The following is a 17,189-nucleotide window of genomic DNA, read 5'->3' on the forward strand; positions in this document are numbered from 1 at the left end:
TAGCCATTTGACAAGTATCTTGTTGCCTTTTCTGCGGATGATTTTTTCTATGAGATATGTGTCAGGCTGCTTAGTTTTGCTGAGTTCTTCTTCATAAAACCTGCTTTTGAGAATTTCTCCTCGGTGATCTTTTATTATATATGTGTATCGGGTCCCAGGTTTAACTTGAACCACTGTAAATACAGAAGGTTGTTTCACGTTGATGGTAACGATTTCGATCACCAAGGAGCAGCACGTAGGCATAGCAGAGAGCAGCCAGAGCCAGTAGGACGAAAGTACTGTGTGTTGACTTGCAAAAACGATAGTTGGTGTGTGAGTGAGTGTTTATATGGCACCAAAAATTCCAGTATTTTGGGAGGAGTACATCTGTGCCCTTTCCGACGTTGGTTAGAGTTATAGCCAGATAATTAAACAGTGCCACATGAAAGCATTCCATGTGTCAAAGAAGGGCATCAATGCAGTATTGAATCGCCATAAAGCTTGCACTGTACCTGTTGCTGGAACCAGTCAAAGTGGGCCTCGGACATATCATAAGCCCAAGCGTTCCTCCGATGTTGTGCGGAAAGTGAGATCCTTGGTGCGATGTGAAAACCCTGCAATGCAAAGAGTGATTGCACAGGCAACTGTAAATCGCATCATAGCCCAAGATTTACAACTTGTGCGGAAGCTCAAGTCCATAAGTTGCGTGCCACACATGTCCAGGAGAGGAAAACCAACAGTCGGAAGCACTGCGAACGACATCTGGCAGGGGACCGCTGGAAGTATGTGGTGTCCCTGGATGAAGCATGGGTGTATCTGTCGGGATGTGGTAAAAAAAGGGCCATCTACTATCGTCCACGTGATGCAAGAGGTCTATCTGAGTGGGTACGTGAATGTGCTGAAAGTTTTCCACGCGGGTTCATGGTTGTTGGTGGTTACTGCCATAACGGCAAAGTTCCACCATGCAGAGTGGTAAAAAAGGGCTGAAATAAATGCAGCCTATTACCAGACGAATATTTTGGAGCCACTTTACAGACATGAAATTACTTCTCTCTACGGCAGCGACACATCTCGTGTTGTCATCCACCAGGACAAGGCTTCCAGTCATACGGCAAAGTCCACGCAGGCATACATGGATCGAATGGCACGTGAAACGGGCATTCATGCAATCCCCTTTACAGACATTCCTGTGAAATCCCCCGATGCCTCTTCCATGGATTTTTGTGGGTTTCCGTTGTTGAAACGAGCCTTGGGAAGCAGACGGCCCCGCACAATTGAGGGTCTTTGGAAAGCTTGTCAGGAGGAATATGATCTTTTGGACCAATGTGTTCTTCGATGCAGTCTCCTCCAATGGAAACTCCGCTGCAGGGCCATTGCTGCAAGACAGGGGTATCACGTGGAGCACCACCGCTCGTGGCGTCATGGTTTTTCTTAAGGTCAGGTGGGTTCTAACTTTGTTACCATGGACATGAAACGAACTTCTGTAATTCAGTGCTCCAGTTTCTGGTAAAGCCTCTTTTGAATAAGTGCTTATATTTGCTGATTCTTACTTGATCACCAACCTTGTATTTGGCTTTTCTTGTTGTTGGCTGGTATCTAGGATAATAAACAGTACTGAACAATTTTTGCTCATCAGATGAAGTTACCTCAGAGGGCTTCATGTTGATTGTGGAATGGACCGAGTTGTTATATTTATGTAGAAGTTCTGGAAGAATATTAAGCCATTTATAATTACCTTGAAGGGTAAATTGTTTATACATATGATTTTTTAGGGTTTTGTTGAATCTTTCTACAATTGAGGCCTTGAGATCACTGTAACTCGAGTAATGTTGTATTGACTGGCTTTTAATAAATTGTTGGAACACAGAATTATAGAATTCTTTGCCATTATCTGTTTGCAAATAGCGCGGTGATCTTCCACTCTGATTGATGATTGTCCTAAAGGCTTCTGTAACACATTTTCCAGTCTTGGATTTGAGTGGCACAGCCCAGGCAAATTTTGAAAATGTGTCTATGACAGTGAGTAGATACTTGTAGCCCTTGTTGATCTTGTCTAAGTTTTTCAACTGTCCACTTGCCATCTCAACCAAGTCACACTGCCATAAATCATCTATGCCTTTTGTAACCACTGGCAGTCTCTTATAATTATGTCTGGCTTGTCTGTGTAATTCATCAACAATAATGTGTCTAGACATAGTATGTAAACAAGAAAATTGCAACTATGGGGTGTTCAGCAGCTGATACTACAGGATTTTCTAAATACAGTTTGTCTCCTATTTGTATATTAAATTCCAGAGAGCCATCATCTTCAGCATAAGATGTTTCTAATGTATTGGGGTCTGAAAAATCCTCTAACTCTACACTGGTGACCTTTGGTTTGTTGTCAGCATTTGTTATTGATAAGGTAGGGTAGTGGTGTGCCTGTGGTTGAAGCCAATATTTGATCTAGATTGGTCTAAGTGTGCCCCCAACAAAAAATTGGTAATAAAATTGTGCAGGGGACAGCATATATATTTTCCCGCCTGGTGTAAATGGTGAATCATATTCTTTGTTGGGGATACTGTACAATTCAAGAATTACTATATGTTTAGGATTCTCGATTATGCCAGTTATTTCTTTTTCTGCTGTAAGCAATCTACTTGTTACAGATTCAAGATGCTCATTGATAGTCCTAACAACATCATCATGGCCTGGCTTGATCTTTATGTCCACAACAAGTTTTTTGTATTGTTGCACAATCTCTTGTAGCTGGGTGGCAAAAACAGAAAGCATTTTCTTGGTTGGAATCCATGCTCCCTAGCTGTTGCTTGATGTTGGCTACAATTTGCTGTAAATTTTCAACAACTGCCAATTTTGAATTTTGAGCTGTAAGATCATGGACTTGTCTTCTGATATCCTCAAACAGGGCATGCAGTTCATTAATATGTTGATTAGTTGGTAGAGTGGCCACTGTCTGAGTAAGTTGTTTGATCTCTGTCTGGATATTCTTGATATCTTCTGATTTTAATATGCGATTCACAGCTCTCTTAATATTTTTAAGTTCCTGTGATGTATGCAGATTTGATACAGTATTCTGCAAAGATTCAAGTGCCAATTTCACATCATTTAATTCAGAAGCATCAACCACACCACGCATAGCATCTTGAAGCAGGGTTATGTCTGCCTGAGTAGGTGTTGATTGTTGTAAAATTTCAAGCTTTGTTTGGATATCATCGATCAAGTGATGAAAATGAGATATCTCAGATTCAGTGTTGAGGTTTTCAAGTTTTGTGATCTGTTGCTGGACACTGACAAGGGTATCTACAATACCAGGCAGGCGAGATTCTAGAGATTCTTGTACATTTGTTAGATCACTTTGCACTGCTGCTATTGTACCTTCAAGATGAGTTATGGTACTCTGAATTTTTCCAAAATCTTCATATGTTTCAAGTTGCAGCTTAATGTTGGCAACACTCCGAGTTATAGCACTCAAAGCATCAGAAGATGGCAAGTTGTTCATAAAATTTTCAAGTGTCTCAATTTTTTCTTTAACCTCAGCTATGGTATTATTCAAGGGGTCCAGATTAGGTATCTGTAGTAATTGAATCTGTTCCTTTAGAGTGGAAATCACTAGATCAAAATCTTCTTGTGATTTTATGCTTTTGACAATTGTTTGGAGCTGTGTCTGGACATTATTAATCTGTTCTTCCAATTGTTGTTTCAATTGCTCAGAGTTGGTGGCCTGGGTCTTAAATTTGGCTTGAAGAGCTGCTACAGCTTCCTCTAAATTTTGAAAATTATCCAATGTAGCCAAATCAGTATATTTTTGAAGCAGCAATTTGAGTTCAGAATCAATTTTAAGAAGAGGGTCCATGCATTGTGATTGTAAATTTGTAATTTCTAGTTGAAGACTGGCATTGAGTGTGGTTTGTAAAGCATGTAAATCACTTCTTAATTTTTTGACTCTGACATCAAGCATCAGAATCTCTTCACTGTGATCTTCATGCCTTGTATGGCCAAATATATCATTAGGCATTTTTGTTTTAGTGTTTATTTATTATAGAATATCTAATTCTTAATTCTATAAAAAAAGGTATAAGCTTGTCATAGGATCCCGGGACCTCAATATATAAACAATCACCGGCAGAAACAGTATATACAGTGCCAGAAATCATGTTTGAGTGCTTTATCCTGTAAATATTTTTGCCTATTGAAACCTTTACATTACCCTCGGGGGTTGTAATAAATTGTAATTGACCACCTACAGGTAATTGGTAATGATTTAAATTATTGTTAAATATGTACAATGTTTTACCTGTTTCATCATCAACATCTGTAAGTATGCTGTTCAGATGAATAATTAACAAACCACTTAGTTTAGATATTATATCAGAAGAGGGTGCTGGTGTTGGCAGGTCCATAATAGCCTGTTTTTTGAACCCAAATAAGTTCATAGGCATGTTTATTTATTTCAAATCATGCTCTGTAATTGGGCATTGATTGCCATTTTTCAAATCACAATGACCCCATGGTAGAGTATGTATGCCACATGACAAAATGCATCTCTTATCATCATGTGGATCCAGAGCTATTTTTCTTACAATATTCCTAGTCAACAAGTGATTTTTACTCTGAATTCTATTTTCTGATGTTCTGATTAAACTCTGGGTTTTGAGACAATTTTTGTAATCTTTAAATTGGAGCTCTTTGTCAACAGTTACTCTGCCAATGCCCTTGGCCTTTTTGACAACAGCACCACTACATGTTTCAAAACTGTACATCTTGGCCCTTAACCCAGCAAATACCACAATAACATCACCAAGTGTCTCATCTTTTAACTTGCCAGGCACCTTTTTGTTGTGGGGTTGAATCTTTGTATGTTCACTGGTATCAAAATATTCAAGCAATGCAGGCTGTGACATATCTTGATAAACATCTTCTGTCTGAATATTAAGAATAAAACTATCTGTGTCCATGTACATCAGGTTTACACGATCCTTATAAAAAGGATTCAACACATCATAATAGAGCTCCAGCATGTGTAATTTGGCCAATTCCAATATCACAGCCCCTACATAAATAGGTTTATCAAACTTAATTTTTGTTTTTTTTTCATATTAAAAAGTGCCATATTCTCATCATAAATTCTTCTATAATTGAAATTAGGCTTTGCTATCATTTTTTTGCTCTGGCTGGGGTCAGTAATTAATTTAACATCAGTATGTTTTCTCACATTTTCTATGGTTTTGGCATACACTGAATTGACCATCAATTTAAACAAAGTCTTATCAAATTGGCTCATTGCAGATGTTCGAAGCTCTGTGTTTGTATCAATATATGGCTTCAACCATCTTGAGTGCCTGAACCTCAAAACTTTGCCAACTTTGGTCACTTGAACACCATGATCCATTAGGAACTCGAGGTTTTTGTAATATATGACATAATCCTGTTTTGGCTCTAGAGTCATCATGAGCTTCTTCTGTTTAGAGCCAGGTGAACACTTAACCTCAGGAATTGGGGGCAGATCAGAAAATGTGTTGTGTAAATCATCAGGAATTGTCAGATCAACTTCTAAGAACAGGCCATAGTCACTGTCATCAAAATCCTTAAGATCTTTCAATACTAAAATTTTCAACCCACTCAAGCCCTGCATATGGCAATTTATCCATCAAAGCATAACCATACAGGCTGTTGGCATCTACATACAGTATATAATTTGATGGCAGTGCTGGATCATAATCAGGAATATATTTGTTGTTAGCTCTGGCATATCTCTGAGAACATTGCACCATGCCTCCTCGTATACATTGCTCCATAAACAGATACATGTCTTGATCTTGGATCAGATCCAATTGCATTTTAGTGTTTAAAAACATTGCAGACCATGCTAGGCCTGGTGCACTGTAAAAATACATTGGATCCAGCTTATAATTTTCCATGGAAGATTTTCTAAATGCCTGAAGTATATCAGCTAAGAGAGTGACATCAAGTTTTAAATATGCCTTGTGATAATCACCAAATGTCTGGCATTTTAAATTGTTCCACATCAACTTGGCATGGTGATAATCTTCATCAGTGATTCCAGATGCTCTGAGTTTGCTGTAGAACTCTTGTTGTGGTGGCAGAGAACAATCATCAAATTTAGAAAAACCTGTAATATAATCATATGGGTATACACCCTTCCGCCTAATTAATTTCAGGTCCTGATTTGGAAACATAGCACATGTGATTTTGAATTGATCATCAGATAATTGACTGGCCAGTGTAGCCAGGCTAGCAGACAGAATTCTGTAGGAATCAAGAAATCTTAAGTGAATGGGAACACCATTAACTTTAATTATCTTGCTAATGGCTATATATTTCTCATCATTTTCTGCTAAAATATTTAAATTCTGCTTGCCAAACCCCTCGTACCTGATCAAATGATGAAAATCATAATTGGATGCACCATGGCAAAATATAGGGACAAATTTTGGTCTCTGGATCTTAATATTACAGCTATTACACAGGGCCATTTTGAATTTACCATCTGTATGAGAATGGTGTTTCACCTTGATATTTGTATCTGAAAATTCAGAATCACATACCGGGCATTTTTCTGCATTGTTGAAATCTTCAATCTGTTTCTCTGTTAAAGGCAACATAGGTTTTGATTTTAATAAGATATTAGATGCTATGTCATGGCATTTATTTTCTATTCTATGTGCAAATTTTTTGATGGCATCTGGTCCCATGTATAAATATTCTTCACTAACAACACCATCCTGTACAACAACATAATAAAAACTAGAAGGCTCATGTAACTGGTATGATGTAATTGAAGATTCATCAGGATCTGGGCTGCAGAATGCAAGGGGTTTGAGGTTTGATTCAAAATCACACACTATATATGCTGGGTGTTCCAACAAGGCTTCAAATTTTTTGAATTTGGCATTTTTACTTGGGTTAGGCATAAGCATATGAACAGGTTTATGGTTGCCACAGTATTTTAAATGTTCAATTAACTTGTTTTTAGCCATTTCTGCATTCTCTTCAGAAACACTATTCACCATTTTTCTACCATCAAATACAGTCAAACATCTTCTACACAACTTGAATATTGTCTTAGATTTGTCTAGTTGTTTTCTGACTAAAGCTTCAAGACTGTGTATCAGAGTGTAATGGTGTGTGTCATCCCCTTCAATTAAGAGCAGATCAATCGGGACAGCAGAATCATCATCAAGTGTACTGATTCTGAGAGGTGCTATCAAGCAATTGCCACGGCCAGTAGAACAAATAAAAACATTAATAGATAATTGTTTACCATTGATATCCCTGGCCTTTTTTTTCAAATTTATCAATATTCTGAACAGACATTGGATATTCTAAGCCCTCCATAGCATCATCAAAATTGTGTTCATATTGTTTATAATAAGTTATTCTCTGAGGATTCCTTAAAACTGGATACAAAGCAGCTAAAATACACCATAGAAAGCATTTCTCATCATTATTTTCTATGTTAACCACAGCTTTTTTGTTTTTAATATTGGCAGGTAATGGCAGATATGTAGAACCTTGTAATGGGCTGAATTCAGAAATATTAATATATAACTTGTGTGGAGATCCGCATAGGCTCCATCCTGACTCTTTTGCTGCAAATTCAGAGTGTTTAATATTCAATTGCTCTATCAAACTGCTTATTATTTTGTCTAAATTTGCATTTGAATATATAGGTACAGTTTCTGTTATGTGGGGCTGTGTAAATTTTGTGCCATTTGGCTTCTTATATTGTGTAAACAATTTGAGGGACAGCTTATAAGAGCCATTTTGTGCATTTAGAATTGCCTACATATCAGGATTTATACTGTTCAAAAAATTCTTAATGTCACATCTTGGCTCTGATACAAAACTGTAATCCCTAAGTTGGCCAGCAAAACTGCTATGGATAGGTGGTGCATAGCGTGGCTGCTTTGCTGGTCTAGCATTAACAGGTGTTTCATGCTTTCTTTTCAGACCAGATGTAGATGGCTGTGAGGCCAATGTTGATGACTGTACATAACAAGTACACTTATGCCTTTTGTAATATGCCTTGCTTAATATTTTATGGCATCTTGGGCATATTTTTGTAGGCTTTCTGCATTTCTTAGGATCACAATTATGCCGGTGCCTAGCCCAATTAGAACTAGATATATATTTTTATTGCACTGATTGCAATATTTGAAGTTTGGCATTTTTATTGTTTATTTATATAAAATTTCTTGGTCCAAAAAAAACAGAACTATGGATAATATGCCAAAACAATTATAACAGCAGTTAGTGGCTGAGCTGGTGCTTTTATACCCAGACAACAGCAGTAACTAGGCTCTGGTGATCCCCAATATAAAATAGTTTTGCTCTATTATGCTGTTGTATAACACAGTTTACCAGGTATCAAACCTCAGCTGTATATCAGCTAGCAGTGAATATTCTTAAAGTCTTACTTGTGTATATATTATTGCCGAGCAAAGCTTTTTAGAATTGGATTCAGGCTTGCATGCTGTTATGCAAGGGGGTAATGTTCTTTTACTAAGAATTCCTCCTATTACACAGAAATATTAATGGAAGTTTTATGCTCTTTCAGTGAATTGGAGTCAATGCCATGTGTCAGGCCTAGAATTATACAGAAATATCACTTTTAGCCTATTTTTCTGTATAGATTCTCCCCCCATGCGTGACAGCAATAATGGAATATGAAAGCCCCTAAGCGTGCATAATTTATTGCCCCGGGGCAAGCAATGCATCAATTTTCCCGATCGAAATTGTCTGATAGACTAATGCATTTCCGAGCTAAGTAATTGCTTGCCCCAGGCATAAAATTGATCAAAGATTAGGAAGAAAACAGGTAACAGTTTTATTTGCAGCTTGCCTTTGTCCAAGGTAATTTTGTATTGTATTAGATATCTTTAGCAGGATTACAGACAACAATCTCACAGATTCAGCCTTTGCACACATGGCCAAATCTGTCTGTTGAGGCTTCTTCATTTGTACACTAGGGCTCAAGATTCTTTAGATTTAACTGTGTGCACACATGGCCGATTGATTCATATAGACATCTTGACATTGTTTTAAGTATAGCCGAATCGGTCGGTTTAATCATATGAGCTCTTCATTTGTACACTGTATGATTCTTCATTTGTACACTAGGGCTCAAGATTCTTTAGATTTAACTGTGTGCACACATGGCCGATTGGGGCATATGGGCATCTTGACATTGTTTTAAGTATAGCCAAATCGGGCTGTTTTAAGTATAGCCAAATCGGGCTGTTTAATCATATGAGCTCTTCATTTGTATGATTTTGTGCTCATAGTACCACAAATACAACTACTTATTATGAATAACACTGCACATGTAATCCTCTAACAGGGTTTTCTTCGGAATAAGATTCGCGAGGGCTTAATAGAACTAAGTATCATTCACTACAAAGCAATAGCTATAAACATGAGATAAACCTGAAAAGAGGGGTTAGTATTCACCATAAGAGAAGTGCAGCAGGTAAAACAAAATACATATGTAAGGAAGAGATGTGTAAGTGTAAGTTTCTATGTGAAAATTGATTGAGTAGTAGCACTAGATGCTTTTACGTCAGGGGTCCCAGGTTCGAATACCGGCCTGCTCATTGGTGTTATTTTTTAATCTTCTATTTATCATATGTTCACTCATCTTCATCGTCGCAATTTTAAAAAACTGGCAGAAAAGTGACGCTAATGTTATGTTAATATGTCAAACCTGTAGCAAGCATACAGCAAAGTTGTGTGAAGGATTGACTATAAGCTTCTATCACATTTAATCTAAGCTCACACAATGATAGCGACTGAGCGAACCAGAGCAATGCAAAGCTAAGAAAGCACTTAATCATTGAGAGTAGCAATGAATTTCAAGGCTGCAAATTTCTGCAAATATCAGAGTTTGAACTCTGAAATAATAATTCTTATATGACGAATAGTATCATGTTGTAAGCCAGTGGGGATTTCAGGTGCTTTGCGTATTGTTGCTTTTCAAAATCATTTTTGTTGTTACCATTCTTGATATACTCTTAAAATATTCTTCATTTTACAATAAGTTCTTAATTAGTTTCGGTTTTTGTTTAAAGTCCATTTTATGCACAGATAGGCTAATCGGTATAAAGTGGGATCCAAACCTTTATATGTCTCCACCGGGTATGGAACTCAGGGCCCCTTGATTACACGGCTTGACGTTATTACTACGCCATCCTGAAGACCCTCCGCAATGGGTGACATGTGCATGGATTAACGTAAATTATTTTGGACACTAAATAAAGTTCATTATCACCACAGATTGGAAATTAGTTTTCTTGCGAAAAATACGAGGAATACCTATCGTTCTTCTCTTGTTACTATTCATTAGAAAATAAGAATTATTTCATTTCACTCTCACGATCTATCGTTGCTGTTTGTTGATTGACGAAACAACAATGCTTCAAGCTCAAAAGCGGACACCGAAACTTAGATTTTTGTTATTTCACGCCATTGTTCTACCAGTTTCCGTTAATTGCGATGATAAAGATTAAAGATGTGATAGGTGGAGGCAGGATGAAGACCAGGTTCAAAACCCAGCTATTCGACTTTGAAGCGCATTACGCTAACCAATTTGTCATGGGGTTGGTTTTCAGTTCATCGAATCACTCTATTCGTCATTCAAATTCCAGAAGTAACAAAGCAACGTAAAATAACGAAAACAGAAAACAGGAACATATCTACTTATCATCACCCAGCAAATCGACACACTAACCTCTTCTGGCATTCGTTTTGCAGAATGGCCTTGAGGATTAAAGATCGCCATCTTCCTGGTTCAGCTCGAGACAATTCAGGTGCCTTATCAAAGCTGTCCTGAAGCATACAGGGTTTCTAACCCACTTCGCCGTGAGGTCTACTATTACCTTTGCCGTTGTTTGTACACATGATCATATCGCAGCAGATTACATAATTCAACATATGTCACTGTTCAGCATATTAAGAACAATTTTTACAGAACACAGAGGCAGTAAACCCCACCAAGCAACTCATTTACTTCTTCCTAGCCTAAAGTTGAGTATCACCATACCAAAAGGTGGCAAGATTCCAAGGTTTTTTGGTTTCAGTATTTACGTTCAGTAATAAGTCTTGAGTCTGGCCTCTCCAATTTTGACTGTCTAAGCTAAAGCTCTCATTTTCTCTCGCACCTGCACTGGTCTATAAATCTCGGTTCATCCTTTCATCAAATGCAGCACACTTTTCAGTTTTATGAGCTTTTATATACATAATTTATTTGTATCTCAATAATATAAAAGTTAGAGTAGACAGCATTTCATTTTTTCTTGTCACTATTTGTGCTTTGTACTGCACCAGTATTGAGCAAATATATTAGCAGTAATCAGAAGGCTACACTTTAAAAGTAGCTTCTCTACAGCTACAGCTAATCTTCCAAAAATGTAGCTTTGTTACAGCTACATCTATGTTTACCAAAAATACACTTCCTTCTATGTGATAATGGCCGCTTTACTACTTCTGCATAAGAAATAAACCAACCATATGGATATTCAAAATAATTGCTTAGCACTTGTACTTACTAGAAAGTAGGTTCTGTTATTATTAACATGAGACTCTCAGTGGCAATAGATACCAAATCGAAATATTAATGTACATTGATAATATCTTCCAAAATGATTTAATTTGGACTTTTTTATCCAATAAAAATTGCGTTGAATGCAGTTGTTTTTTCCCCCTCAACCTGTGGTGCAACAGCCCGTAAGGTTCAGGGTCTACCTAATGACTGCCTGTCTCACTCCCATATGCCTCAGCAGAGGTGGTCAGCACAACAAACCCCCAGTCGTTGTTGTAGGTATCCATGACTGGTTTATGCTACTTATTCTTAGCTCCCCAATTTTCCCACGATGGTGAGTGGCCATGGTCCCATGCACTGGTCGAAATCCCATGAGAAAAGTTGTTACAGTTACCCAGGATACTTGTACCTGTAAATATGTAGAGAATATTTTTAGAAGCAATTGGTAATTTCTGTGGCATTCACCTTTACAAGCATTGTAGGCCTCCCCAATGGCACATTGGTAGCGTCGTTGCCTTGTAATCAAGGGGTCCGGTGGAGGCACATAGTGGTTCATATCCCACTTTAAACTGTAGGTTTAGTCCCAGTGAGCCTTACTGTGCATAAAGTGGACTTAAAACACCATATCAAAAAAAAAAATTGGAAGCATTGTAAAAAAGAGAAAGTTGAAAGGTAACATGTATTTGTGCCTAATAAATTTTATTGGAGTGGACATAGTGTGGCTGAAAATTTCAGCTGAATACAACACCTAAATCATTTTCTGAATTACTTGAGCCATCACCCAATTACGACTACTGTGAATGTTTTACTTTTGCAAATATACAGCTTCCAGAGATTGGTCTGCAGCCTGCAAGAGACTTACAAGTGAGTTCATTTTAGACCAGGGGTCTACCTTGAGCACTGAGAGAGGGATGAGACCTAGATGGAGTTCAGAGGCTGAGGGCATGTGAGGATGGACGTTGACCTTGAGCTTTGACACTGTTCAGTGGCAGCCCTAAGTCAAATTAACATATCTGGTCACAAGTAGATATGGTTGAAGTAACTCTTTTTTACCCTGCAACAGAAAGAAGAAAAGGAAGATTGAATGAATGTAACTATGCGAGACAATGACAACATATTGTCACACTGTTGATATGTACCAAGCTTTATGGCCAACCTAATGAAAATTAAAGCAAAGATATGAATATTTTTTGACTAAGTAGTAGAAAAAATATTATGTATTTATTCTTGCCTTCTTCAACACAACATGTACAATACGAGAAAATATAAAAACCTTGACTTCATACTGTCCTCGTTTCAAACCTGTGACGTCACGCCCTCTTTGAATCTGCTTCAGTTGGACCACGAGTCGCTGTGCGCTACCTTCTGCACCCCCAGGCATAAGATTCTGCTGTGGAAGAAAACGCCGTGGGACGCCGTCCGTCGAGCCATCGACCTTTTCAACTGGAACCTGCTTTCCGAAGGGTCCGTGACCGAGGCTGTCGAACTGTTTACGGACGTTATTCATGCCCTAATTCAGGACTATGTGCCACATAAAACAATGAAAAGTAAAAAGTTTCCCCCGTGGTTCGATAAAGAGTTGCAGCATCTGTTGCACAACAAAAAGAGAGCATGGCAGCTGTGGAAAAGTTTCCCCAATCCCCACACACACAACACTTTCAAAGCACTTCGTAAGCATAGTAAAGACCTTACGAAACAGAAATACACAGAATATGTAAACACAGTCACAAATGAACTCCTTACTAATCCGAAGAGATTCTGGACATTGATAAATTCACGGAGACAAACCAAACGCATCCCTTTGGAAGCAACACACAATGGCATTTCAGCTGTTGGTAATGATAGAGCTGAACTATTCAATCAAACATTTCAAAATAATTTTGTTTCAAATGATGTTTTAGATCACCCGCCTATCAAATCTATCTGTTCTCACTCTCTTTCTACCGTCTTTACAGAACCAGGTGAAGTCTTGCACTTCCTTACCTCCTTTTCTTCTCACCGAGCATCTGGACCAGACAATATTCCTACTATTTTCCTTCAAAAAACAGCTCACTCGCTAGCTACTCCTCTTGCAACGTTATACAATAGGTGCTTCTCTGAAGGCTGCTTTCCCACTCAATGGAAGAAAGCAAATATCATTCCTATTTTTAAATCTGGCAATGCAAACGACACTACATGTTACAGGCCCATTTCTCTCCTTTCCACACTTGCTATTGTCTGTGAAAAGGTTCTAAAAAATAGACTTCTGAAATTCACATCCCCTTACATTAACCCAGCACAACACGGATTTCTTCCAAATTCTTCATGCCTTACAAATCTGTCTTCTATGCAATCCTATGCCATAAACGCAATTACTAATCGTAATCAGTTGGATGTTGTGTACTTCGATCTGTCCAAAGCTTTCGATTCAGTGGATCATCATTATTTACTGCATAAATTAGCTAACAGATTTAACATAACTGGAAACACGTTAAAAATTGTGAAAGGCTATCTAAGAAATAAACAACAACGTGTTATACTTCCTGGAACTAATTCTAACTGGCTTCCTGTTATATCTGGTGTGCCGCAAGGAAGCGTTCTTGGCCCTCTGTTATTTGTATTATATCTGAATGATCTCACAGACCTCTTTAATTCCCCCATCTCAAGCACAATTCTAATGTTCGCCGATGATTGCAAGATTATGAGAGAAATAAAACAGCCATCAGACATGCAACTTCTCCAAAATGATATAGATTCTCTGAATGGTGTAAGCGATGGAAACTGACCACCAACCCTTCGAAATGCTCTTACATAACAATTTCATTGAAGCGAAACATTCTTGAAGGTAATTATACACTCACCGACATCACTCTAACAAAAGAAACACAACACCGAGATCTAGGTATCCTCATAGATTCTAAACTAACTTCAATTTACTTCAAAACTTTTGTGTCCCCCATTCTAGAATACTGTTCACCCATCTGGAACATGGCTGCCCCTTCTCATACCTCCAAGATCGACAATGTTCTCAGTTTTTTCCTCTCCATCGTTCGATATAGAGTGCCGGCCCTGAGACACCTACCTAAGAGAGATCTGCTTATAAACTTAAACATAAATACTCCAGAATCACGCAGATACGTTGCAGATATGAAATTACTACATAAGATAATTAATGGAAACCTAAGATGCAGCATCCCACTCCACAAACTCTCCCTCAGAGTCCCCAGACACAAAACACGGAGCAAGGAAACTTTCCACACTGCAACTCCAAGACTCTCACTCATTCAACGTTCACTATTTCATAGGCTACCAAATCAGTTCAATGTCCTCTCAAACCAAACCGATATATTCAGTTCATATCCATCTTTTATCACCAACATAGAAAGAATTGTATATAAGTAATGCTTTTGTGAAACACATCTGTTTATCTTGGAACTGTCTCGACTTGTTTATGTTTATATTTATATTTCTTTATTTTATTTTATCTTGTTTCGTGTGTTCATTTTAACACTAGTGTACTGTTTTACTGTTGTTTCTTTCCGGTTTAAAATGGCTTCTGCTGTACTGGAAATTTCAATAAATAAATAAATAAATTAGGCACACATAGATTTACTACATAGAACTTTAAGTGAAAACTCATTCAAAGTCAAGCCGGCTCAGTAGCTCAGTGGTAGAGCAATGGCATCGAATGCCAGAGACCTGGGTTCGAATCCTGGTCCAGCCTGCATTTTTTTGCTGAAAGTTCTACATAATAATATGTACGTCACCTTCAACAGTCTATTCTACTCTCCTTTCTTTCCATTGATTTATACATGTTAGTCTTTCTTATTATTTACTCAGAAAGTGAAACTACATTTGTATCATATTTTTTTCAGCTACGTCATCAAGAACAAGGTGGAAGAACAAATACAAGATGTCCCAAGGTCAGCTCCACATTTGCCAGTGTCTGCAGGAAACTTAAGAGAACAAGAGCAGCCAAAAGAAATTGCAGAATGTATTAGTACAAATGAAAAATTAGAGGCTGAACCTGCAACAAAAACCCTTGCAAGCAAGGCACATGTTGAAGGTTCCAAACCTAATAACAGGAGAAAGCAACGTATAGCCCCCATTTCCAACAACACTTTCCCTGACAAAGGTGATTTTATAACCCATGAACCACAGATGTTTTTTAAGGATTCAGTTTCCAAGAAAACCTTTGTCCATGAAGCTGAGCATAATACATTTATGAGTGTTCCCACACAAGAGAGACATTTTAGTTGTTCAATTTGCAACAAGTATTTTGCCCGTAAGTTTCATCTTAATGAGCATCTGAGAGTTCACACAAAAGAGAAGCCTTTCAATTGTTCAATTTGCAATAAATATTTTGGCCGTAAAGGAGATCTTAGTTTACATATGACTGTTCACACTAAAGAGAAGCCTTTCAATTGTTCAATTTGCAATAATAATTTTGCCCGTAGAGGAGATCTTAGTATACATATGAATGTTCACACTAAAGAGAAGCTTTTCAATTGTTCAATTTGCAATAAATATTTTGCCCGGAAAGGAGATCTTAGTATACATATGAATGTTCACACTAAAGAGAAGCTTTTCAATTGTTCAATTTGCAATAAAAATTTTGGCCGTAAAGGAGATCTTAGTGTACATATGAATGTTCACACTAAAGAGAAGCCTTTCAGTTGTTCAATTTGCAATAAAAATTTTGCCCGTAAAGGACAACTTAGTGTACATATGACTGTTCACACGAAAGAGAAGCCTTTCAATTGTTCAATTTGCAACAAAGATTTTGCCCTTAAAGGTCATCTTAATAAGCATGTGAGACGTCATACTGGAGAGAAGCCTTTCAATTGTTCAATATGCAACAAAAGTTTTGCCCTTAAAGGTTATCTTAATAAGCATGTGAGACGTCATACTGGACAGAAGCCTTTCAATTGTTCAATTTACAACAAAGATTTTGCTCGTAAAGAACATCTTAGGGACCATGTGAAGGTTCACAATAAAGAGAGGCCCTTCAAATTGTTCAATTTCCAATAAATATTTTGCCCCTAAAAGAGATCTTAGTGTACATATGAATGTTCACTCAAAAGCCTTTAACTGTTCAATTTACAACAAAGGTTTTTCTCCTAAAAGCCGACTTAATGTGCATGTGAGCATTCACTGTACGAAGAAGCTTTTCCTATTTTCAATTTGCTAAGATGTTTTGTCTGGAGGTGTACACTTAATGTACACATGAAGCTTGACAATCAAGAGTAATATTTCAAATGTTCAATTTGCAACAAATGTTTTGGGAATAAAAGACGTCTTAATTCGCATATGTGCATTCATGCTAGAGAGAAGCTTTTCAATTGTTCAATTTGTAACAATTGTTTTGGCTGGAATGATAAGTTTAATAGAGACATACAAGGATGTTTCATCTCAAAGAGAAACTGTATTTATGACAAGATTTTTCCTGTAAAGATAACTTCAGGGTACATATGGGGACACACTTGAAACAAAATCTATTAATTGTTTAATTTGAATCAAATATTTTGTCTGCAAACATAAAGTTATTATGCATGTGAGGAGATTACACACCAAACAGAATTCATTAAGGAAGTTTTGCAAACATTGGTATTTCTAAATGGATTTTTAAATAGAAATCTCTTGACTCTGTGCACATCTCACATGCTTCAGGATT

The 17,189-nt window shown here is 37.4% G+C and overlaps 1 protein-coding gene across 4 annotated transcripts in view; it reads left to right on the forward strand.

Annotated features, from left to right (window-relative positions):
- LOC145999494 (uncharacterized) overlaps positions 1-17,189 on the forward strand; it is a 168,857-nt gene that overhangs the window by 134,955 nt on the left and 16,713 nt on the right. For 3 of the 4 annotated variants that reach the window (XM_083136455.1, XM_083136456.1, XM_083136457.1), the window contains exon 4: positions 15,391-16,549. The exons of the other annotated variant lie outside the window; for it this stretch is intronic. In XM_083136455.1, the coding sequence (XP_082992581.1) occupies positions 15,391-16,546 (1,156 nt within the window). In that variant the 3' untranslated portion in view covers positions 16,547-16,549. Of the gene's footprint in view, positions 1-15,390; positions 16,550-17,189 lie in introns of those variants that run through there. 4 annotated transcript variants of the gene reach the window in all.

Source organism: Lepisma saccharinum, chromosome 15, assembly GCF_977018435.1.
Source record: "Lepisma saccharinum chromosome 15, izLepSacc3.1, whole genome shotgun sequence".
Taxonomy (NCBI): Eukaryota; Metazoa; Arthropoda; class Insecta; order Zygentoma; family Lepismatidae; genus Lepisma; species Lepisma saccharinum.